Below are 26,943 nucleotides of genomic sequence, written 5' to 3' on the forward strand. Positions count from 1 at the left end.
ATAGGGACAAGGTGGGCACATGTCTATAGGATAGGGACAAGGTGGGCACATGTCTATAGGATGGGGACAAAGTGGGCACATGACTATAGAATAGGGACAAGGTGGGCACATTACTATAGAATAGGGACAAGGTGGGCACATTACTATAGAATAGGGACAAGGTGGGCACATGTCTATAGGATGGGGACAAGGTGGGCACATGTCTATAGAATAGGGACAAGGTGGGCACATGTCTATAGGATGGGGACAAGGTGGGCACATGTCTATAGAATAAGGACAAGGTGGGCACATGTCTATAGGATGGGGACAAGGTGGGCACATGTCTATAGAATAGGGACAAGGTGGGCACATGTCTATAGGATGGGGACAAGGTGGGCACATGTCTATAGGATTGGGAGAATGTGGGCACAAGTCTATAGGATGGGGACAAGGTGGGCACCTTACTATAGAATAGGGACAAGGTGGGCACATGACTATAGGATGGGGACAAGGTGGGCACATTACTAAAAGATGGGGACATTACAAGGATGGGCATAATACTATTGGATGGGGACATTAGAATAGGGACAAGGCTGGGGTCATTACTATAGGATGGGGACAAGGTGGGCACATTACTATAGGATGGCGAACATTACTAAAAGATGTTGGCCAAAATTTCTATATAGTGATAATTGTAAGGCTATGTGCCCACGCTGGGGATTTTGCGCGGATTTTGCCGCGGATTTGCCGAAAATCTGCAGCAGCGGCACTTCCAAGCCATTTCAATGGCATTTTGGAAATGCTGTGTCCATGCTGCGGATTTTTCCGCGGCGCATCTGCCGCGGATTTTGATCCGGAAAAATCTGCAGCATGTCAATTATTCTTGCGGATTTTGGTGCGGATTTTGGGTATAGAATGGGGAAAAAAAAAATCCGCATCAAAATCCGCGGCAAATTCGCAGTAAATCCGCGGCAAAAATAAGGTGCGGATTTGCCGCGAAAGTCGCGGATTTTCATGCAGAAAAATCCGCAGGTACATTCTACCGTGGACACATAGCCTACACACTATTAGTTACAAGAAAGGGATAAAATGTAAAAAAAAAAAACAAAATAAGGCATGACTTTTTTTTTACCATCAAATTTTTATTTTTTTTATTTTTTATATTTAACCAAAGAATGTGCACATTTGTTATAATAAACAAGTGAAAAATGTTGAAAATCAGTGATCCAAAGGTGTGTAAAAAAATATATATGGTACCAATAAAAATGTCGCTTTGTCCCGCAAAGAATGCGGCCCCCCAAATTATTTTTTTCCTCTGTGCGGCCCATACACCCAGCCGAGTTTGAGACCCCTGCCTTAGTGTATGTAAATTTTTGACTTTGCAAAAAGTAATAACAATGCCTTAAAACATTCTCTCATTATTCTGGCATTTGGCAAATATAAATAATTTTGATTCCTAAGTGACCTAAAACGTGAAAGTTTTATTCTGATTTCATGTCAGATAGTGACATGCAGATTTGTCTTTATAGGTAGTGGATGTAAACTTTTGTACATGACTCAAGAAGGGACGGAGCATTGCCTCCCCCCCTCCCCCCGGGGCATTTGCGGAGGTCCTCATGACACTTGATTGGTGGGGGAGGTCAAGCTGTCATGAGGGGAGGGGGAGAGCGAGCCCGTTTTTAAAATAAAACAATGACCAGGGGGGAGGAGCGGCACATTTCCCGCTCTTGTGGACAGTAGTGACAGTCCCACCCGCCCTCCCTCATATTTTGGGGTATGTTTGGTATGTTCAGGGGGTGGGGTGCGGGGTTTTTTACGGGTCGTAGTGGCTGGGTGGCGGTTTTTATTGGTGGGTCCTTGAAGTTGGTTAAAAAATTGGTTCGGGGAATCCATCTGGGTATGGATTCCCTCATTGGCAGAATGGCTGGTCACCTGGTGATTTTGTGGGGATTCCCGACGGGGTATGTCGGGGTCCCTGTGGGTGGTTTGGGTTAAGAGAGGATTAACCCTTACCGTTTGGTGCTCCTGAGCCAGTGTGGGTAACGGCTGGGGACAAGTTGGTGTTTATGGTTCGGTTGGTAGGAATCACCAGGGTTTGTAGCTTCAAGGACCCTACCATATTGCAATGTTTTTATTTGTTATATATTTCTGTTTAATAAATGGCTGCTATGGCCAAAATTATCCAAAGAAAAATTGGTGTCTGTGCAGTCATTTTAGATACGAATTGGGAAAGGAGGGGTGGAGTATGGAAAGACCGGAGTCAACAATTCCAGGGTCATGTTTGTGATAACATAATACAGATTCATCTGAACTAAAAGTCTAGATTCTTTGATCAGGAATAGAACAGACATTTGTAGGATATTTCATAACTTTCCCAAATTCTTATAAAAAAAATATTCATCATATATAGCATTGAACCACTGTACCCAATTTATTATATATTTTAGGAGTTGAAGTCGGTCCATTTTATACCAACTCAGACGCCACCAAAATGGACACTGACTCAGACTTCACAGCACTGCTTTACATGACAAAATCCTTGTGAGTGATTCCCTTTAAGCGATAGATTCCATATATTGAAGCGATGTGCTATGATTTACCTTATATCAAACAGTCATGCTTACGTGTTTTTTATTTTTTTTAATTACAAAAGCAGTGTAAGCATATTGAAAAACTACGTGTTTAGTCCTTATGTTGTGACTTTATAGTCAGCAATAACGCTGTAGATGTAGAACATTTATTCCTGCAATGTCTGATTCACCATTTGGAAGAACAAAGTACCACGCTTAAGTGTGTCTAAATGCATTGGTCGTGTTGCGCTTCCTTGTTACTCACTTGTTTAGGATATTTAAAACACTTTCAGGGGCATACTAATTTTGCTGGTTTTTTTTTTTACCAAAATGTTTTCATTGAAAATTTCAAAATATAATTAACACACAAATATGGGATTACCAAACCCCAAAACTCCCATCACACCCACCCAGCAAACATTCAATAAGTACTCAAGACATATATTGAAGTCGCAGCTCTTTAGAAAGAGAAAAGAGATATTAGGTAAACAAGCCAATGGACGTTAATAATATTCCTATAACATCGGCTATTTGTTATGCACAATGCTAGCAACGGTGGAGCTTCAAGCAAATGATTCACTATATCATTTTGCGAGTACCTTCTACAGCAGGGACGGGTAGCCTTTTTTACAGCCGGGGGCCATTTGAAAATTTCTACCAACCTTCGAGGGCCGCACAAAATTATCAATGTGAAAATTAGCTGGCTACATTTGGTCAAACAAATAAATAACTCACCGCTACTGTGGTGGCTGGAGCTGCTTCTTTTTGGTGCGGCGGTTAATTTTTAATGTCATTGATCATGTTGCTTCTCACAACTACTTTTCCTGCTGTACATACATCACAGGAGGGGCTGGGGGCATATACATCACATAGGAGACGCTGGGACTGCTGTATATACATTACAGGAGATGCCACAGCCCCTCCTGTGATGTATATGCCCCCAGCCCCTCCTGTGATGTATATGCCCCAGCCCCTCCTGTGATGTATATGCCCCCAGTGCCTCCACTGTGAGGTATATGCTCCAGCATCTCCAATGTGATGTATATGACCCAGCCCGTCCTGTGATTTGTATGACCCAGCCCCTCTTGTGATGTATATACCCCAGCCTTTCATGTGATATATATGACCCAGCCTCTCCTCTGGAGACGTTGGGGTTATACACATCAATGTGATGTATTTGCCCCCATCCCCTCCTGTGATGTATATGGCCCCAGCATTCCAACATCATATATATATGCCCCAGCCTCTCCAGTGTTGTGTATGCCCCAGCCCCTTATGTAATGTATATGCCCCCAGCGTCTCCTGTATGCTCCAGCCTGCCTGTGATATATATATCACAGGAGACGCTGGGGTATATACATCACAGGAGTCGCTTAGGTATATACATTATAGAAAGAGCTGGGAGTATATACATAACAAGAGAGGTTTAGGGCATATACATCACTGGGGAGGCTGAGGGCATATAAATCACTGGGAGGCATAGATATGACATTGGGGCACAGCCAGCACTGGGGGGCACAGCCAGCACTGGGGGGGCACAGACAGCACTGGAAAGGGCAGAGAGCACGGGGTGCAGAGAGCACTGGGGGAGCACAGACAGTACTGGGGGGAGCACAGACAGCACTTGGGGAATACAGACTGGGGGGGCACGAACATCACTGGGGGCACACACATCGCTAGGGGAGTACATACAGCAATAAGGGGGCACTGAGGAAAACTGACAACACTTGCTGAGCAGAGACAGCACTGGAGAGCATGGACATGGGGGGACACAGCACTGGGGATGGTACTCGGCATTGGTGGGGCACACAGCTCTAGGGGAGGGGGGGCACACAGCCCTGGGAGAGGGGGGGCACACGGCTTTAGGGGGAGGCACATAGCCCTGGTGAGGGGGCATACAACCCTGGTGAAATGGGCACACGGGGAGCAGGCACATGTCACCTGGGAAGCAGGCACATCGCACAGGGGAAGCACGCACAGGGGGAGCGGGAGCGAACTCAAAGCACAGTGGGAGCGTGCACAGTGGGAGCGGGCACACAACACAGTGGGAGCGGGTACACAGCACAGTGGGAGCGTGCACAATTGGAGTGGGCACACAGCACAGTGGTAGCGGGCACAGGGGGAGCGGGCACACAGTGCTGGAAGCCGTGAAACTGCTGCTGGTCTTCTTCTGTGGGACTGGGTGTAGAGCACTAACCCCGCCCACAAATTAAGTCCTGAGCACACAGGTACTCAAGAGCATTCAGTAGTAAACACTGAATGCGCGTTCTCGCAGCGCACATGGGGATTTAAAGGGCCGGCAGCCGGCAAGACGTGGTGGCCGGCAGATTCCCTGGGGCCGCAGTAAAGGTCATGCGGCTCGCGGGCTGGATATTCCCCACCCCTGTTCTACAGGGTTCAATTTCCAGCTTCAGTTTAGAACAGGCTAAGGCGAAATCTAAAAAAGTCCCTAGAGGCTAAACCCGAATCATCAATCCACAGGGGCCATATATTGTCAAATTTAAGAATACAATTCCTTTTCAAATATATTCCCTTTTTGAAGTTTGTCAACCAGTTTATTTTGTTAATGAATTCTGAAATCGTTGGCGTTTGGTCTAAGATCTAGTATCGTGCAATCAGTTTTTCAGCCATGAATAACATACGGGATACAGCTAGCTTCCCCCCCCATGTACAGTCAGATCTTCAATATATCCCAAAATGCACATGAAGGGTGTGAGATTTAGGTCAGTTTGATGGATATACTCTGTTAATAATTCCAACTACACCTCTCCAGAATACTTCCAGGTTGGGGCATGACCACAACATATGGAGCATGGCAGCAGAGTTTGCCTTACAGCGAGGGCAAGAGGAGTCCGCTCTGGCCCCTATCTCAGAAAGAAATTTAGGCGTTTGATATATTTGGTTTATTACATACAGCTGCGATGGTCTGTGAGCTTCTCCCAAGGATAGGTCATTTCAGCCCATTGATTATCTTCAAGAGGAGCTATCTCCCGCTCCCACTTTTCTTTAGAGTGCATTGTGTGATTCAATAGTATTCTATCTAATATATCACTATACAGTGTTGATATTTATCCAGATCAGCCACTGGAAAGTGCTATTCTCTGTACTATCCTGTTATGTTGTATCCTCTGAATCGCAACCAAATTTTCCACTTGGTATGCATGCCTTAATTGTAAGTATTTATAGAATTCCCCATTATGTAGCCCAAATTCAGTTTGTAGTTGAGAGAATGTTTTAATCCCTTCTCCGTCTAACATTTGAAGAAGTCTGGTCAGCCCCATCATGCTCCATCCCTCAAACCAATTCAATTTGTTTACATTAGGTAGCCATGGGGTCCCCCTGAATGTCCTGTGCCTTTTTAATCTTTTCCCATGGCTTATAAATCAATAGCAAATTAGGAGTGGTTTCCAAGAAGACCTGAATCTACCAAACTCCAAAGTTTTGTAGAGACAGGACGATTTAAAATGTTGAAGCTCTCTTAAGATCACCACCATAGGCTCTATAGCCATCGCAAATAGCTAGGGGGAGAGAGTACCTCTAGCTAAGCGAAATGCTAGAGTAAGCCGCCCATTAACTCTGATCCTAGCTGTGGGTTTACCGTACAACAACCTATCCAGGAGATAAAATCCGTGCCTAGACCAATTTAATAACGACCGCCCATAAAAAGTCCCACTCATTGGAGTTGAGCGGCTTAGCAGTGTTGAGCAAGCAAGTGACTCTATCTCCCGGATTGTCCACTGGAAGTTGTAGATGACGTACATTTACCGCCGTGGAGAAGGCATAAAGCCGGATTGATCGGTGTGTATCAGAGAGGAGATCACCATATTTAGTCTGGCAGCAAGGACGTTAGCTATCAATTTGATGTCTGTTGGAACCAGGGAGATTGGTTTGTTCGAGTCAGGGAGCAGGGGATCTTAGTATGACCATAACTATAGCCTCTTGCATTGATGGGGAGACAACCCACTATAGTCGTGGTAACAGTATATCCCCAAATTTTTTTGTATGTCTCCATGGGGAAACCGTCTGATCCTGGAGATTTATTGTTAGACATGAAAGCTACTGCTAGTGGAAGTACTTCTAGTTGCAATGGGTGAGGTTAAGTATTTACGGTCTGCCGCTGAAAGCTTGGGGAGAGGGATACCCTCTAAATAGGAGTTAATTTGGTCTGAGAAGACGTTTAGTATCTGGTCTGATTAGTTAACGATACCTGTGCTATCCCTTATGGCCCCCATGAAAGAGTTCCCCTGCTGTGCTCTGGCTATAAGAGCTAAAAAATGCCCTGCCTTCTCACCCTCCTCAAAAGATCTGTGTTATGAGAACATCCTTTTATTCTTAGCCTTTTCCTTGATATGTGTATCATACACTTTCTGTGCTTCTTTCCACTCCAAGTTCTGAGTTGACGCTGAGTTTATATACTGTTGCTCCATGGTCTGGACCCTGTCCCTGAGAAACACCCCGAGCTGTCTCGATTTAGTCTTAGACCTACTAGCCCCCTGTATTAATGCCCCTCTCAAACAAGCTTTCATTGCGTCCCATATCGTGTTCTGGGAGATCCCCCAACACTATTTTCTTTTAAAGTAATATTTAAGGGTAGAAGTAATATGTTCAATTTCAATAATTTGAAGCCAGAAAAGATTTAAGGACCATGCACTAAGGGCTGGATCTGGTTCAGGGAGGAAACGGATACAGATCAGAATGAGAGAATGATCTGAAATAGCTCTAGGTAAGTATGCTATAGTTTCCACCATTGGCAACATACTCTCAGACCCTAACATCTTTTTTGATCGTGGATAAGGTATGTGATTTAGAATAGCAGGAAAACTGCCGGGACTCCTGGATGTTTAACTCTCCACAGGTCCGTCAGTGCAAGATCCGAGATCACCTCACCAAATCCTGAAATAGAGTTCACCTTGATCAAGTCATTATTATATTTATCCCAGTATGGGTGAATAGTATTGTTAAAGTCTCCCATACATATCACCTGCACCCCTGGAGTCCTCAGAATGGCTTCCGCCACCATTTTCATGACATTATTATTATAACGTGGAGGAACATACACTCCCATTAAAAGCAATTCTTTGTTGAAGATTTTGCAATGGATACTTATAAATATGCCCTCCTTGTGTATTTGGGAAGATATGGGTTCAAACTGGATGGCTTTATGTATCCGAACACTAACACCTCTTAAATAAGTGGAATAGGTGCAATGAAACCCGTGGCCAATCCACGAACGGTTCAAATATGGTATTGTTTCTGTATTCAGATGAGTTTCCTAGAGAGAGTATGACCAAGAACTGATCCCTGACATATTCCATAACAACCGTCCTTTAGTGGGATCACTCAAACCTCGGACAATCCACGCTAAAAAATGAATTTTCCCAGACATTACACCTTTGTGGATATAAGTTGCACATAGTTATGCATAACAAATTCTTTCCTCCTTGCCTGCACACACTTGTATCTTCAAGGAATACTGCATGGAATCCTGTAACGCCTAAAAGAGCAATATTATATGACGACATCATTTACACCATACATCTCTAACTCCAAGACAAACAGAAAACCCCCCAAACATTTATGCATAAAAGAGGACACCAGTCCATCCTGTAACTGTGTAAAAAAAGTAGGTTCAAAAACGGGGGAGTGGACAAAACAAGTGAAAAGGAGGGGGAAAACACTCCTGGAGATTCTTCTGCTTCATGATAGAGAGAATAAAATTCTTTATCCACTGGGCCAAAGTGGTTGTGTAACATTCTATCGCTTATATGACACATAACTTGAGGGACATCACCGTTGCAGATTTTGTTTCATCTGCTGCTCATTCAGGTCGAGGCACCGCAGGGCGTCCTTAGGATGCTCAAAGAAGAAAGTCTCATTCAGCGCTGCTACTGAGTTTTGCTGGATGCGACATGGAATAGGAGACTTGTAGAGTACGCAGGCGCAGTTTTACATCTATAAATTGCGCCCTCCTTTTCAATATATTTCCACTGTATAATCTGGAAAAAATTAGATCCTGTGGCCATTGACAGTGACGTCCCTTTCATTGCAAGCTGCCCTTTGGATAGCGTCCCTGTGCCTGTACTGAAGGAGCTCTGGTCTTGGCGGAGCATCGGGTGGTAGTGGTCTCGTGGGTACTCTATGCTCTTTCCACCGCAAAAACTGTGAAAAGACCTCATCTCCGAAATAGCTTATGCAGCCATTTTTCAAAAAATTCAGTCAGATTAGTCCCTTCCACTTTTTCAGGTACAGCAATCACCCTCACATTATTCCTCCTCAGTCTGTTCTCCAGGTCGTCTGTTTTTTTCAGCAGGACTGCTAGTTGTTGTTCATGTCTACCAATCTTCCTGGTCACTTGGGACATGTTATCTTCCAAATCACTAATTCTCCCTTCCTTATGCCGCCATACGTTCGGTTATTTTTTGTAAGCCTTGGCTCATATGAGATTTCATCTTTAATTTGCCCCATCTGTCTGGTTAGGGAGGACATAGTGTTGCCAAACTGTGATGGCTGCAAGAACAATTTTTAAAGTGTGCCTCCTTCCCTGCTGAAGAATCACCCCACATGCCATCAGAGTTATATCTCCTGCTGAGGGGACTGGGCACACTGACCACAGACCATGTCTTCCTCCAGGGCTGCTGCACTGCCCAACCCCCCCCCCCCCCCCCCCCGTCCCTGTACACTGGATCTTTTCCTCCCTGTCTGTGATTCCCCAACCCTGCTGCCCGACTCCAGTCTTCATCAGGTCACTGCTGAGATTTTCAAATAGAGGAGGCAGGTCATTCACAGACCGGAGGAAGGCGGTCTAGGGAATCACAGACAGGGAGGAGAGAACCCAGTTACAGTCTGTCCCCTGTTCACTGAAATCTAATTAACTGAAAACTTCAAATGCTGATTACAGAAAAGCAAAGCTGATTTCTTCACCAAAGGTATCAATTTAATCGTTATTACAGCGACGTTGCAGCCAGGTCCTTACATAACTAAATCTTGTTGACCGGTTCTCTTTAAACAAGAAATGTATTTCTCTTTAGGTAGTAATGTTGCTACATGTACAAGTACATCTCAATAAATTAGAATATCATCAAAAAGTCAGTTTATTTCAGTAATTCAATACAAAAAGGGAAACGCATATATTATATAGAGTCATTACACACAGTGATCTATTTCAAGTGTTTATTTCTGTTAATGTTGATGATTATGGCTTACAGCCAATGAATACCCAAAAGTCATTATCTCAGAAAATTAGAATATTATTTAAGACTAACTGAACAAATTATTTTAAACTCAAATGTTGGTGCCTACTGAAAAGTATGTACAGTAAATACACTCAATACTTGGTCAGGGCTCCTTTTGCATGAATTACTACATCAGTGTGGCGTGGCATGGAGGCGATCAGCCTGTGGTATTGCTGAGGTGTTGTGGAAGCCCAGGTTGCTTTGATAGAAGCCTTCAGCTCGTCTGCATTGTTGGGTCTGGTGTCTCATCTTACTCTTGACAATATCCCATAGATTCTCTATGGAATGTAGGTCAATCAAGTTTGCTGGCCAATCAAGCACAGTGATACTGTGGTTATTATACCTGGTATTGGTACTTTTGGCAGTGTGGACAGGTGCCAAGTCCTGCTGGAAAATGAAATTTCCATCTCCAAAAAGCTTGTCAGCAGAGGGAAGCATGCTCTAAAGCAGCTCTAAAATTTCCTGGTAGATGGCTATACTGACTTTGGTCTTAATAAAACACAGTGGGCCTACACCAGCAGATGACATGGCTCCCCAAACCATCACTGATTGTAGAAACTTCCCACTAGACCTCAAGCAGCTTGGATTGTGGCCTCTCCACTCTTCCTCCAGACTTTAGGACCTTGATTTCCAAATGAAATGCAAAATTTACTTTCATATGAAAACAACACTGTGCCCACTGTTCTTTTTTTCCTTGGCCCAGGTAAGACTCTTCTGGCATTGTCTATTGGTCATGAGTGGCTTGACATAAGGAATGCAACAGTTGTAGCCAATGTCCTAGATATGTCTGTGTCTGGTGGCTCTTGAAGCACTGACTGAAGCAGCAGTCCACTCCTTGTGAATCCCCCCACCCCAAATTTTTTAATTGACTTTCCTTAACAATCCTATCTGCGGATATCCCAGTTTCTTGTGCTTTTTTTTCTACCACATTTTTCCTTCCACTCAACTTTCCATTAACATGCTTGGATACAGCACTCTGTGAAAAGCCAGGTTCCTTAGCAATGATATTTTTATGGCTTACCCTCCTAAGGGAGTGTGTCAATGACTGCCTTCTGGACATCTGTCAAGTCAGCAGTCTTCTCCATGATTGTGTAGCCTACTGTACCAGACTAAAGCTGGGTTCACACTAAGCGACAGCGACAACGACGTCGCTGTTACGTCACCATTTTCGGTGACGTAACAGCGACCTTGTAAGTCGCTGTTATGATCGCTGCTTAGCTGTCAAACACAGCAGAAGCAGCGATCATAATGTCGCTGTGCTACATGTGCAGAGAGCAGGGAGCGGCGCTTAGCGCTGGCTCCTTGCTCTCCTAGGTACAGTACACATCGGGTTAATTAACCCGATGTGTGCTGCAGCTACATGTCACAGTGCAGAGAGCAGGGAGCCGCGCTTAGCGCTGGCTCCTTGCTCTCCTAGGTACAGTACACATCGGGTTAATTAACCCGATGTGTGCTGCAGCTACATGTCACAGTTTAGAGAGCAGGGAGCCGCGCTTAGCGCTGGCTCCTTGCTCTCCTAGGTACAGTACACATCGGGTTAATTAACCCGATGTGTGCTGCGGCTACATGTCACAGTGCAGAGAGCAGGGAGCCGCGCGCACTGCTTAGCGCTGGCTCCTTGCTCTCCTTGCTACAGTATACATCGGGTTAATTACCTGATGTGTACTGCAGCCACATGTGCACAGAGCAGGAGCCGGCACTGGCAGCAAGAGCGGAGGCTGGTAACGAAGGTAAATATCGGGTAACCAGGGAAAGGTCTTCCCTTCGTTACCCGATGTTTACGCTGGTTACAGCTTACCGCAGCTGCCAGACGCCGGCTCCTGCTCCCTGCTCGCTTCATTTCGTCGCTCTTTCCCTGTCACACACAGCGATGTGTGTGTCACAGCGGGAGAGTGACGACCAAAAAATGAAGCTGGACATTCAGCAACGACCGGCGACCTCACAGCAGGGGCCAGGTCGTTGCTGGATGTCACACACAGCGACAGCGACGGGACGTCGCTGCAACGTCACAGAAAATGGTGATGTAGCAGCGACGTCGTTGTCGTTGTCGCGGTGTGTGACACCAGCTTAAGGGACCATTTTAAACACTTGGGAAGCCTTTGCAGGTCTTTTGTGGTAATTATTCTAATTTTCTGAGATAATGACTTTTGGGTTTTTATTGGCTGTAAGCCATAATCGTCAACATTAGCAGAAATAAACACTTGAAATAGATCAGTCTGTTTGTAATGAGTCAATATAATATGTTTCACTTTTTGTATTGCATTACTGTAATTAACTTTTTGCTGATATTCTAATTAATTCAGATGCACTTGTATGTTATCTTTTTCTTGTCTGAAAAAATAGGATTCCCTGTAAAGGTTTTTCAATTGTAAATACAGAGAGAAAGAATCATCCAGCTCTTCAGGCTTCATGATTAAGGCCCTGTGCGCACTTACCGGTTTTTCCCCGCGGAGTTCCTGCGGTTTTGCTGCATGTTTCGCTGCAGAAAATGTTCATAACATGTCTGCAGGGAATCACCAGCAAAACCTATGGAAAAAAAAATTGCTGTGCGCACTATGCGGAATTTGACAGTTGCATGTTTTGCTGCGGGATTCCCGCAGCAAAAACAATTGCATGTCACTTCTTTTCCGCACGTCGCTGCGGGATTTCACTCCATTGACTGCCATGTAATCGTGAAATCCCGCAGGGAATAACGCAGGCAGCAAATTCTGTGCGGTTCATTGCGTTTTCCTGCGTTATTCCCTCTGGTATTTCGCGGTTTACCTGCAGTAATGTACATCGCTTGCCTGCGGTTTGCAGGGAAGTGATGTCATTATGACAGGAAGAGGAAGCGGAGCAGAGAGTAAACACACAAACATCACACTCACACACAGACATCACAGACATAGAACACAGACACAGACATATGGAATACACATAAAAATCAAACGGAAATATAGAAAAAAAAACACGTGGGCTCCGCCGTATTTTTACCTTCCAGCCGAGGTAAGAACACAGCGGCGGCCCGGTATTCTCAGGCTGGGGAGGGAGAGGGGCAGAGTTAATGTCTCCCGCCTCCCTCCCACCTCCAGCAGCCGAGAATATCAGCCGCAGTTGCCCCGGGACTGTCGCATGCATTATGCGGCAGTATCGGAGTGTCCCCAGCTCTTCCTGCTGCCGTGATGCGGTGGCAGTTAGGGTAATATAAGGAGTTAATGGCGGCGGATCGCCGCCACTAACTCCAGGCTTGATCATGGCAGCGTCTATGTGACAGCTGACATGATCAAACCATGAGTAAAGTGAATAAACACAAACACCGAAAAATCCTTTATTTTAAATAAAACACAAAAAAGCTCCTGGTTCACCCGTTTATTAACGCCCCCTGAAACACACAGCTCCGGCGTAATCCACGTCCTGCGATGCTTGCATCCAGCCGCGACTGACACAGCGCTGAATGCAGCCTCGCAGCGAGACAGCAGAGGTAACCACAAGGCATTTCCCACGGCCGGTAATGTGAACACACTGCCGACCGTGAGAAATGCAGCGTGTGCTCACAGGGACTCTGTCTCTCTGTCCCTCTATCTAACTATCTAGCTATCTCTCTATCTATTCTTCTATCTATTTATCTATCTGCTATCTAAGAAGGAAATGACTTTTTTTTCTTCAATGTGCTTTATTGCATTGAATGCATTAAAGCACATGTAGCAACCCGCCCGCGGAAAAATCGCGGCAATACCGCGAACAATACCTCGGAAAAAACGCGGCAAACCGCATGTGGTTTTCGGGTGCGGTTTGTCGCAGTTTTTTACCGCGGGTGCGGTAATCTTTCAGTGCTTGCGGAATTTTCTTGAGAAAATTCCATTTTCCAGTGCGCACAAAGCATAAGGGTGATTGTTTCACCTGCAACGCGTAGTGCTGTGCTGGTCATGTCATCCCTTGTTCTTGCATGCTAAAATAAAGACCATGGCTTTCCTCGCCTGAAGAGCTGGATGATTCTTTCTCTCTGTATTTGCAATATCGGGCTGTGGCGGCGCCTCCAGGGAGAGGCCAGGAGTGAGCTTGTACACGGTGAGCTGATATACATAAATTGGTTTTTCAATTGTATCTTCCTTTAAATTGAATTTGCACACAAAGACAAAAATCATGGCTACCATTATCACTCATCCCATGCTACCAACAAATGCATATGTTTCCTCGTTATGGTTAATGATAGTTAACTGTTTGTCTATTACATTTTTATAGGTACGACTAATAAGGCTTCCTCTCCCCCCTTATCTACCACTGATGGTCGTCTTATGAGTGAGAAGTTAGACACCATACTATCACAGTTGAGGCAAGTGACACGTGAGAGAGATGAGCTTCGGAAACGACTGGCTTTGTCCTCTCCTGGCTCAACGTTTGATGACTGCAGGTAAAAGAAGATTATCTAATCATCATTTCTTTATAACAATGTTACAATACAGTTTTAAGTTTTTTTAATTCACAATATTTTAGACATGTGAAAAACTCATGTTGAATGTATAAAACATGTGTTTGTACTAATTTATATACAGACCAAGCCCCAAGCTCACACCGGACTATGAGCGATTAAAGGCGCAGTGTATGAAAGCTATGTCAGAACTGGAGGCATTACAGAGCCAGCACTCCAAAGCACTTAAAAAGTGTGAGGAAGCTGCAAAGGAAGCAGATTTCTACCAGTAAGTATTTTTTTTTATTATTATTATTATTATTATTATTATAGCGCCATCAATTCCATGGAGCTTTACATGTGAAAGGGGTATACATAATAGGGACAAGTACAATAATCATAAACAATACAAGGCACAGACTGGTACAGGAGGATAGAGGTCCCTGCCCGCGAGGGCTCACACTCTACAAGGGATAGGTGAGGATACAGTAGGTTAGGGTAGAACTGGTTGTGCGGCGCTATATCAGACTGAGGGTTGCGGCAGGTTATAGCTTGTTAAGGTAGGCGAGAGTCTGATGTGTTGTGGCAGAGCATTCCAGAGTATGGAGAGGCAAGGGAGAAATCTTGGATGCGATGGTGGGAAGAGGATATGAGAGGGGAGTAGAGAAGGAGATCTTGTGGGGATCGAAGGTTATGTGCAGTTAAGTACCGGGAGACTAGGTCACAGATGTAGGGACGAGTCAGGTTGTGGATGGCTTTGTATGTCATGGTTAGTGTTTTGAACTGGAGTCGTTGAGCAATGGGAAGCCAGTGAAGTGATTGGCAGAGAGGAGAGGTTAGGGAGTAGCGGGGGGACAGGTGGATTAACCGGGCAGCATAGTTTAGAATAGATTGTAGGGGTGCGAGACTGTTAGAAGGGAGGCCACAGAGCAGGAGGTTGCAATAATCTAGGCGGGAGATAATAAGGGCATGTAGTAGGGTTTTTGCAGCTGCTTGGGAAAGGAATGTACGGATCCGGAAAATATTTTTTGAGTTTGAGGCGGGAGGAGGTGAAGAGGGCTTGGATGTGTGGCTTGAAAGAGAGATCAGAGTCTAGGATTACTCCCAGGCAGCGAGCATGTGGCACTGGGGAAATTGAGTAGCCATTGACATTGATGGATATGTCAGGTGGGGGGTTGAGTGAGGAGGAGGAAAGACAATGAATTCTGTTTTGTCCATGTTCAGTTTTAGGAATCGAGCAGAGAAAAAGGATGAAATAGCAGACAGACATTGTGGGATTCTGGTTAGTAGGGAAGTGATGTCATTTAGGTGAAATGGCCAAACCATTGGTTACATGACAAGTCTTTGTAAAGCCAAACTGTTAGTGTACCTGAAATGAAAACTAGAGGAGGCTGGCTACTGTACAGTACGCCTTCCCATACTATAACCCCTGGAATAAGACCAGTGTGATGTTTCCCTGTGTAAGCCTCTTAATACTGTTGACATATACTAACACTGTGTCCAAGGCGAAAACGAGACTCCCAACTGAAGGGGGTAAGCCTCTATTCCAGCTTCCATTGCCTTCTTGCTATGCACGATGATAGGTTTTGAAAGCAGTGATACAAGCTCAATCAAGCACCTGTATCTGAAAGTTTGGCTCGTAGCCCAATGTCGTGAAAGCTTTTGTAGATTGTTTGATGCCCTACTGATTGTTGTGAAGACTATATATACTTTTAGATTTCTACAATCTGGATATAACTAGTGTGTGTGTGTGTGTGTGTGTGTGTGTGTGTGTGTGTGCGTGTGTGTGTGTGTGTGTGGTGTATATGTATATATATGTGTGTATGTAATATATATATATATATATATATATATATATATATATATATATACATATATATATATATATATATATATATATATATATATATATATATATATATATATATATGTGTGTGTGTGTATATATGTATGTATGTGTGTGTGTATATATATATATATATATATATATAATAATACAATACAAAGTGGCCATAAAATAACCGAAGATGCTAGGAGCTGTGTGCAGACTGACCCAGTGGCTGAGAATTGGTATGTATGCTATTCAAAGCATGGGGAAATGGATGGCATTTTATTATGTGTGTGTATGTATATAATATACTATATATACACGCACGCACATTAGTGGTAGGAGGATTAAACAAAGACGTGGGAACTGCCATTTTTTTAGTGTCTAGCTATAGAATCGACACGCATTTACCATATACAGAAGAAATTAGTAGTACCAAGGTAATGATTCCTAAACTCTTTCCTTTGGGGACCAATGGAAATGTCTTCCTATCACAGGAACCCTTAGCAGGGGCAGTTTAATTAAGGGGCGTGTACATTCAAAACCCCCTAAATAAAAAGACACTGGAGTAGTTATAAAGTATAGATGGGTAGCCAGCACAAAGATCCTTTTGCCGTATAATAAGAGACCACTAGTATAAATGGCAAATTGTAAGGGAGGAAATTATTACAAATTTTGCATTGGGGCCTATAAACTTAAATTTACAACTCTGGAAAAGTGTCAGTTCTATGTCTAATAGGGCGATAGGCCCGTGTGCCCCGCCCTGAAGATACCGATTGCCATTACATAATAATAATGTGAGTTATATTATACACTAGCTGTAGTACCTCCTAACTCTCCTTCATTCATGACTTCTTCCTTTCCAATTCCCTCAACCTTCTGGCCCTTACTGAGACCTGGATTCAGCAGTCAGACACCACCGCTGCTGCTGCTCTCTCATATGGTGGCCTTCAATTTTCACACACCCCTAGACTTGACAACAGGTCAGGTGGAGGTGTTGGTCTGCTGCTTTCCCCTAACTGCACTTTTCAGGTCATGCCTCCTGTTCCCTCACTTATCTTCCCTTCTTTTGAGGTTCACACTGTCAGGCTTTACTGACCCTTCTCCCTGCAAGTAGCAGTTGTGTATCGCCCTCCAGGCCCAACCAGTCAGTTCTTGGATCATTTCGCCACCTGGCTCCCACATTTCTTAGCCTGTGACCTCCCCACTCTTGTCATGGGGGACTTTAATATCCCTATTGATGATCCCCCCCCCCCCTCCCCAGCTGCCACTCATCTTTTATCTGTAACCTCCTCCCTTGGCCTTTCACAACTAACTAACTCTTCTACACATGAAGGTGGGAATGCGCTGGACCTGGTCTTCTCCCATCTCTGCTCAGTGCATGATTTCACTAACTCCCCCCTCCCACTCTCTGACCACAACCTTGTTTCATTCTTGGTCAAGAGCAGTCAACCCACTCAGGAAACCCCCACTTACCTCCTATATAGGAATATACATGCCATGAACACTCAGAAATTTCTGAAGATGTTGCAGTCATCACTGGCCTCAATATCCTCCCTCTCATGTCCTGGTTCTGCTGTAAAACATTACAATGAAACCCTACAGAGCGCCCTAGATAAAGCTGCACCTTCTACACGCAGACCAACTCGGCGCAAACGGCAGCAGCCCTGGCACACGTTGCAAACACGCTTTTTCCAGCGGTGCTCCAGGTGTGCTGAACGTCTGAGGAGAGAATCCAATCTAGCCGAAGATTTCATCCACTATAAGTTTATGCTCAAAACATACAATGCTGCCCTTCACCTCTCCAAGCAAGCATATTTTAACACCCTCATCACCTCTCTAGCCAACAGTCCTAAACGACTCTTTGATACTTTCCATTCCCTCCTCGGACCAAGAGTTCTGGCACCAACCACCAACCTCAGTGCAGATGACCTGGCCAATTATTTTAAAGAAAAAATTGACCATATACGCCAGGAAATTTCCTCCCAGCCTCAGAACACCACACATTGTCTGCCCTCCTACACTTCATGTAGTTCACTTTCATTCTTTGATCCAGTCACAGAAGAAGAAGTCACCAGGCTCCTCGCATCTTCTCGCCCTACTACCTGCACCAGTGACCCTATTCCCTCACATCTACTTAAATCTGTCACCCCAGCTGTCACCACTCACCTAACTAAAATATTCAATCTCTCTCTCCTTTGGTGTCTTTCCCTCCTCCTTCAAACATTGCAGCATACACCCATTACTTAAAAAACCATCCCTGGACCAAATTTGTGCCGCTAACTACAGACCTGTCTCTAATCTCCCATTCATCTCAAAACTCCTGGAACGCCTGGTTCACTCCCGTCTAATTCGCTACCTGTCAGATAACTCTCTCCTTGACCCTCTACAATCCGGTTTCCGCTGTTTACATTCTACTGAAACTGCCCTTACTAAAGTCTCTAATGATCTACTTACAGCTAAATCTAATGGTCACTACTCCCTGCTGATCCTCCTGGATCTCTCTGCTGCATTCGATACTGTGGATCACCAGCTCCTCCTCACTATGCTCCGCTCTATTGGGCTCAAGGACACCGTTCTTTCTTGGTTCTCCTCTTACCTCTCTGACCGCTCATTCACTGTATCCTCTTCCTCTCCTCTTCCCCTTACGGTCGGGGTTCCTCAGGGTTCAGTCCTAGGCCCTCTCCTGTTCTCTATACACAGCCCCTATTGGACAAACTATCAGCAGATTTGGTTTCCAGTACCATCTTTATGCTGATGACACCCAACTGTACACATCTTCTCCTGACATCACCCCTGCACTATTACAAAATACTACCGATTGTCTGTCCGCTGTCTCCAACATCATGTCCTCCCTCTATCTAAAACTGAACTTGTCAAAAACTGAACTTCTCCTGTTTCCTCCTTCTCCTAACCTTCCGAAACCCAATATTATCATTTCTGTGTGTGGCTCTACCATTACGCCCCAGCAGCACGCCCGCTGTCTTGGGGTTATATTTGACTCCGATCTCTCCTTCACTCCACACATTCGTTCACTTGCTCGCTCTTGTCAATTCCACCTCAAAAACATTTCGAGAATTCGACCTTTTCTTACCATTGTCTCTGCAAAAACTCTTACTGTCGCTCTCATTCATTCTCGCCTGGATTATTGTAATTCTTTACTAATTGGTCTCCCTGTTACTAAACTTTCCCCTCTCCAATCCATTCTGAATGCCGCAGCCAGGATCATTTTCCTCTGTAACCGCTTCACTGATGCCTCTGCTCTTTGCCAGTCATTGCACTGGCTGCCTATCCGCTACAGAATCCAACATTATTATTATTATTATTATTATTATTTATTTATAAAGCACCATTAGTTCCATGGTGCTGTACATGACAAGGGGGTTACATACAAAATACATATACAAGTTACAGTAGACAGACTAGTACAGAGGGAAGAGGGCCCTGCCCTTGCGGGCTTACATTCTATAGGATTATGGGGAGGAGACAGTAGGTGGGGTGTAGATGGGGCGGCAGCTCCGCACGGTGGTGGGGCGGCAGCTCCGCACGGTGGTGGGGCGGCAGCTCCGCACGGTGGTGGGGCGGCAGCTCCACACGGTGGTGGGGCGGCAGCTCCGCACGGTGGTGGGGCGGCAGCTCCGCACGGTGATGAAGCAGTGAGGTCATTGTAGATTATAATTATAAATAGATTATACAACATAAACTTATCCCTCTCACTCACAAAGCTCTCCACGGTTCCGCACCGCCCTACATCTCCTCCCTCATCTGTCTATCACCCCACCCGTGCCCTCCGCTTTGCTAATGACCTAAGACTGACATCCTCAACAATTCGAACCTCCCACTCCCGTCTTCAAGATTTCTCACTAGTTGCGCCTATGCTCTGGAACACACTACCAAGAGCAATCCGTTTAATTCCCAACATCCACACCTTTAAGCGGGCCCTAAAAACGCATTTCTTTAGACTAGCCTATCAACTCACTACCCTGATCTAATCTAGTCCCTTTCTGCCCTCATAACAAAAAATGTACTTCCAATTCTTGTCCCCTGTACCGGTTTAAATTCTGGCCAATGACGGGTTCATGCAGCTGGTTTTGAATACCCTTTTAAATCGATGGCCGGACCATATATAACAAGCTTTCCCCCCCCCCCCCCCATTCACCTTTTGTCCCTCCTCTTTCCTCATAGACTGTAAGCTTACGAGCAGGCCCTCACTTTTCCTGGTATCTTAATTTTTTTTTTGTATTGTCTCAAATTGTCTGTACATGTCCCCTCTGAATTGTAAAGCGCTGCGGAATATGTTGGTGCTATAGAAATAAAACTTTATTATTATTATTATTATTACCTGACGCTGCCCAGGATAGTAACTGTCGCAGCCCAAGGGGCCCATAGTAATAGTCATTCTACTGTGATATGGGGGGAGGGCTTCTTTCTGTGTCCTGTATAAGCTGTTTATCTTAAATTTGTCTTTTAAAAAATGTTTAGTAAAATAATATGATTTTTTTTTTAAAAAAAACAAAAAAGCAATATACCGTAGATATGCAACATAATTGAAAAACATCAATTTCCAGTCATGTCTGTTTCTGGGCAAGCAGAGAGATGTGACTACCACTTCATTGATTGTCACCCAGCTCTTCAAGGCTTCCGAGTCCCATACTTGTGGTGTTATGCAGAAATGTTTTTTTGTGACTCTCAGGAAGCTTATAGCTTACTGGTAGCAATTTTACATTCTAACTTTTAGAAAATAGCAGGAAAATAAATAGGACTAAATAAAATATATTTTTAGCTATCAGGAAAGTTAAAGGTCTAGCACTTTTATTTCATGTATCCTCACAAACATTATGGGTTTTCCTTGTCGAGTTTCCTAAAATCGTAGAAATGTTAAAAGGAACATGTCATGTCTGTAAACACTATTAACCTGCTGATATGGGATTGATCTGCAGGTTAATAGCGTTACAGTGCTGTCCATTCTCCTTACTGAACTGTTGCCTGCCAGGAGAAAATGAACTTCAATACTTCTGGGAACAACCGGCTTTCAGTCATAGGTGCATGTCCAGAGTGCCTACAGTCATCGCTCGCTATACTGTGAGCAGCGGCTGTAAGCACGCCCCGGTACTTTGAGCGACCGCTTGCTCTGCATACATGCACAGCTCCGTGAGCTGTAAGGCTATGTGCACACGGTGCGTTTTTCTCGGCGGTTTTGCGCGTTTTTCGGGTGCGTTTTTGGCCTCAAAACTGCATGACTTTGCTTCCCCAGCAAAGTCTATGAGTTTTCATTTTTGCTGTCCCCACACAGCGTTTTTTTTCAGCTGCGTTTTTGTGGTGACCACAAAAACGCAGCATGTCAATTATTCCCGCGTTTTTCACTGCGCTTTTCATCCATTGAGTTCAATGGGATGTTGAAAGACGCAATGAGAAACGCAAATAGCTGCGTTTTGGTGCGTTTCTAAGACCAAAAACGCAGCTATAAGCGCAGGAGGTGGGTAGTAAAGTGACGTGTACAGGAAGAGGATTCCTTCTGTCAGTATAGACAGAAGCATGAATCCTCCCGGTACCGTCACCGCCGCGTCCATCTCCCGTCCTGTGCATGTATGCTGCCGTGCGGCGCCATGTCAGGGCGGGAGGTGGAAGCGGCTGCGAAAACAAAAGTTAACAGTAGAATAAAAAAAAAAAAAGTTATACTCACCTGTCTGCAGCCTCGCGGTGCCATGCCCGCTCCCAGCTCCTGTCACGGTATCGCCGCTCCCGCTCCGGCTGTGTGCAGTCTCCCCGGGGCAGGACCTTGCTTGCAGGACCTGGCGATGGATCACCTGATGCAGTCACCTGACGCATCAGCTGATCGAGTCTCGGGCTGACGCGGGCGCCCGGCCGGTATCAGCGGATGCGTCAGGAGACTTCATCCCTGATTACCGGCAGCTGCTGCAGCGATCGGACAGGATCAGACTCCCGCCCCATCGCTCCGGGAGCTGCCGGTAATTCAGCACATAAGTGAGTATTATTTTTTTTTTTTTTCTACTGATGCATCAGCTGATTGTATAATCGGCTTTTATACAATCAGCTGATGTGTGATGGGATTCACATCCTTTAACCTGACACATCATCTGATCGCTTTGCCTTCCAGCAAACCGATCAGATGATATTGGATCCGGATTGGACGGCGCGGGACCCTGACCCAGGATTACTGCGGAGGGGGGTTTATTTCAATAAAGATGGAGTCACTAATTGTGTTGTGTTTTATTTCTAATAAAAATATTTTTCTGTGTTGTGTTTTTTTTTTTATCTTTACTAGAAATTCATGGTGGCCATGTCTAATATTGGCGTGACACCATGAATTTCGGGCTTAGGGCTAGCTGATAATATACAGCTAGCCCTAACTCCATTATTACCTGGCTAGCCACCCGGCATCAGGGCAGCCGGAAGAGTTGGATACAGCGCCAGAAGATGGCGCTTCTATGAAAGCGCCATTTTCTGGGGTGGCTGCGGGACTGCAATTCACAGCGGGGGTGCCCAGAAAGCATGGGCACCCTGCACTGTGGATTCCAATCCCCAGCTGCCTAGTTGTACCCGGCTGGACTCAAAAATGGGGCGAAGCTCACGTCATTTTTTTTTTTTAATTATTTCATGAAATTCATGAAATAATTTAAAAAAAAAAGGGCTTCCCTATATTTTTGGTTCCCAGCCGGGTACAAATAGGCAGCTGGGGGTTGGGGGCAGCCCGTACCTGCCTGCTGTACCCGGCTAGCATACAAAAATATGGCGAAGCTCACGTCATTTTTTTTTTTTGGGGGGGCAGAGAAATCCTGCATACAGTCCTGGAAGGAGGATGCTGAGCCTTGTAGTTCGACAGCTGCTGTCTGCTCTCCTGCATACACTATTGGATGGAGGATGCTGAGCCTTGTAGTTCGACAGCTGCTGTCTGCTGTCCTGCATACACTATTGGATCGAGGATGCTGAGCCTTGTAGTTCTGCAGCTGTCTGCTCTTCTGCATACACTAGTGTAGAATGAAGAACACATTGAAGAAGGAAATGACATCAGACCTTTTTTTTTTTGTTCACTGATAAAAAACGCATAAGGACGCAGTGAGCAAAAACGCAGCAAAACGCAGCAAAAAAACGCACCAAATCGCGGCAAAACGCGTGCGTTTTTTGCCGCGTTTTTTCGACGCAGGTGCGTTTTTGTGCGTTTTTAGCGGCCAAAAACGCACAAAAACGCAGCGTCAAAAAAACGCAGCGTGTGCACATAGCCTTAGAGTGCTGAGGTCTGCTTCCAGCTGCCGCTCACTGTGTACTGAGCGGTGACTGAAGTCCCTCTGATCATGCTTCTATTACTGAAAGCTGCTGGCTCCTGGGATGGAGAAACTTCATTCTCTCTTGGTGGCTGTAAATTCCGTAAGGCAACTAAACATTATTTTAATGCTATTAACCTGCAGATTAACCCCATATTTGCAGTTTAATAGCATTTGGGGCATACAACATGGTTCACTCAGTGGTTAGCACTGTAGTCTTGCGGCGCTGGGGTCCTGGCTTCAAGGGGTTTGTATGTTCTCCATTTTTGCGTGGATTTACTAACACAATCAGAAGACCTACTGATGTGGGAATGTAGACTATGAGCCCCAGTGGTGACAGCGATGATGATTACATCTGGAAAGTGCTGTGGAATTAATAGCGCCATATAAAGTGATCAAAATAAATACAAGTTCCCTTTAAGGCAATTCTTCGGGAAAAATGTATGAAAGATAAGTCTCCTCTAGTTAAAAAAGCCTGTTTGTCAGTTGCCACCTATATGTCTATCCTATAAGGCAATGTCTGATGTCTTGTTAGTAGAAGTCTGCATACCTCCCAACCGTCCCGGATACAGCGGGACAGTCCCTCTTCTGAGCCTTTGATCCCGGGTCCCGCCCGTGAGGCTGTTTATCCCGGGCTCCACCCACCCACTGTAGCCCCGCCTCGCTGTTTCTCCCTTCTATTCATTACAGAGCCGACCGCGCACCTACTCCTGTGACTGCTGCTGAGGTATGAATCACCCCCTGCAGCAGAGCCGACCCCTCCCTGCAGCAGAGCGATCCCCCCTCCCCCAGAGCCGACCCCCCCAGTCCTGGAGCCTGCGTTTGTCTGCAGCTGTTCTCTGATTCCCCGTGTGCGGCTTCTCACTGCTGCAGACACGCGGGGAATCAGGAAGCTGAGGAGACCGTGCAATCAGCACTTCTCTCTCCTGCAGATAGCACTGGCCAGTAATAACCTATGCAGAGTGGCATCTGCAGGCTTCTATTACCGATCAGTGGTCTCCTGCCTGTGGAGCAGAGCTGCTGGGTCCTAGCTTCCCAACAACTTCAGCTCTGCTTTATCCTGGCTCCCCTACCAGTTAAAGGGAACATGTCAGCAGAAATTTCACAATAAAAGTAATAGATTCCCCTCTCCAGCTCCTGGGCTGCTTCTAGAAAGGTTCCTGTTGTTATTGTGCCCCCTTTGAGACCTACAAAAATACTTTATGAAGTCTTACCTTTTTGTATGCAAATGTGTTTTTATGGTCACGGGGGCGGGCTGTCTGGCGTCCGTTATTCCCCCTCCTGCCGCTTTACGCAGTCCCCCATTGCTCATTTACATACACAAGAACGCCTTCCTCATGTAACTGTCCTCCCGAAGATTTGCGCATGTGAACGCTTTTTCAGGTGATTGCGCAGGCACGAGATTATGGGCGACGCTGTGATTGTCATCAACAGCGTTAACCAAGTACCCGCCCATAATCTCGTGCCCGCACTTTTCCCTCTGACTCCACCGTTATGCGCAAGTGCTGGCCATATGAACCATGTTACCTATTACCGCTTGCACGAGATTATGGGCGGGTACTTGGATGACTTTGCTGATGACAATCACAGCGCCGCCCATAATCTCGCGCCCACGGTAATAGGTAACATGGTTCATATGGACAGTGCTTGCGCATAACGGTGGAGGCAGAGTGAGAAGCGCGGGCACGAGATTATGGCAGGTACTTGGATGACTTTGCTGATGACAATCACAGCGCCGCCCATAATCTCGCGCCCATGGTAATAGGTAACGTGGTTCATATGGCCAGTGCTTGCGCATAACGGTGGAGGCAGAGTGAGAAGCGCGGGCACGAGATTATGGGAAGGTACTTGGATGACGCTGCTGATGACAATCACAGCGCCGCCCATAATCTCGCGCCCATGGTAATAGGTAACGTGGTTCATATGGCCAGTGCTTGCGCATAACGGTGGAGGCAGAGTGAGAAGCGCGGGCACAAGATTATGGGCAGGTACTTGGATGACGCTGCTGATGACAATCACAGCGCCGCCCATAATCTCGCGCCCATGGTAATAGGTAACGTGGTTCATATGGCCAGTGCTTGCACATAACGGTGGAGGCAGAGTGAGAAGCGCGGGCACAAGATTATGGGCAGGTACTTGGATGACGCTGCTGATGACAATCACAGTGCCGCCCATAATCTCGCGCCTGCGCAATCACCTCAAAAGCGTTCACACTTTGCACAGTGCTCAGTCCCGCGAGAGTGGCACTGGGCATGCACAAAACTTCAGGAGGACAGTTACATGAGGAAGGCGTCCTCATGTATGGAAATGAGCAATGGGGGACGGCGTACAGCGGCAGGAGGGGGAATAACGGACGCCAGACAGCCCGCCCCCGTGACCATAAAAACAGATTTGCATACAAAAAGGTAAGACTTCATAAAGTATTTTTTTAGGTCTCAAAGTGGGCACAATAACAACAGGAACCTTTCCAGAATGCAGCCCAGGAGCTGCAGAGGGGGATCTTTTATTTTTTTTGCTAAATTTCTGGTGACAGTTTCCCTTTAAAGGGAACCTATCAGGTGCAATCTGCACTCAGAGCCAGGAGCAGTTCTGGGTGTATATTGCTAATCCCTGCCTAACCGTCCCTGTATACACTAGCATAGATAAAGGCATCTATAGAAAAAGTATTTTTAAAGAGCTTATATCTTATGCTAATTAGCGCGGGGACTAGTCCCAAGGGCGTTACTTCACTTGGCTAGTCGGCTCACATAGCGTATTAGTACTCACACAGGGGCGTAATAACATGCTAACATGCTATGCGAGCCGACTAGCCAAGTGAAGTAACGCCCTTCGGACTAGTCCCCGCGCTCATTAGCATAAGATATAAGATCTTTAAAAATATTTGTTCTTGATCTCTTTATCTATGCTAGTGTATACAGGGACGGTTAGGCAGGGATTAGCAATATGTGCCCAGAACTGCTCCTGGCTCTGAGTGCATATTGCACCTGACAGGTTCACTTTAAAGGGAACCTGTCACCAGATTTGGGGCCTATAAGCTGCGGCCACCACCAGCGGGATCTTATGTACACATTCTAACATGCTGCATACCTCCCAACCGTCCCGGATACAGCGGGACTTTCACGCTTTACGTTGTTTGTCCCGTTGCCACGGGCGGGACGGCCGGCTCCCGGGCTCCGCCCACCCACTCTCTCTCCGCCTCCCTGCTTTTCCCTCCTACCATCCTAGTAGACGTGGCATAGAGAGGAGCGCTGCCTGTGCTGCTGCTGGTACAGTAAACTAATCTCCCCAGCGCTGATTTCCCTCCCTCCCCCCTCACCCCCGGCCGGAGCCTGTCTGTGCGGTCGGCCGGCCGCCTGTCTGTGCGGTCGGCCGGCCGCCTGTCTGTGCGGTCGGCCGGCCGCCTGTCTGTGCGGTCGGCCCGCCACCTGTCTGTGCGGGCGCCCCCCTGCCGCCTGTCTGTGCGGGCGCCACCCGCCGCCTGTCTGTGCGGGCGCCCCCCGCCGCCTGTCTGTGCGGGCGCCCCCCTGCCGCCTGTCTGTGCGGGCGCCCCCCTGCCGCCTGTCTGTGCGGGCGCCCCCCTGCCGCCTGTCTGTGCGGGCGCCCCCCTGCCGCCTGTCTGTGCGGGCGCCCCCCTGCCGCCTGTCTGTGCGGGCGCCCCCCGCCG

The 26,943-nt window shown here is 46.2% G+C and overlaps 1 protein-coding gene across 5 annotated transcripts in view; it reads left to right on the plus strand.

Annotated features, from left to right (window-relative positions):
* Positions 1 to 26,943, plus strand: part of DLG5 (discs large MAGUK scaffold protein 5) — a 343,229-nt gene that overhangs the window by 81,466 nt on the left and 234,820 nt on the right. For all 5 annotated transcript variants that reach the window (XM_075349077.1, XM_075349073.1, XM_075349078.1 and 2 more), the window contains exons 3-4: positions 14,003 to 14,171; positions 14,314 to 14,457. In XM_075349077.1, the coding sequence (XP_075205192.1) occupies positions 14,003 to 14,171; positions 14,314 to 14,457 (313 nt within the window). The remainder of the gene's footprint in view (positions 1 to 14,002; positions 14,172 to 14,313; positions 14,458 to 26,943) is intronic.

Source organism: Anomaloglossus baeobatrachus, chromosome 5, assembly GCF_048569485.1.
Source record: "Anomaloglossus baeobatrachus isolate aAnoBae1 chromosome 5, aAnoBae1.hap1, whole genome shotgun sequence".
Classification (NCBI taxonomy): Eukaryota; Metazoa; Chordata; class Amphibia; order Anura; family Aromobatidae; genus Anomaloglossus; species Anomaloglossus baeobatrachus.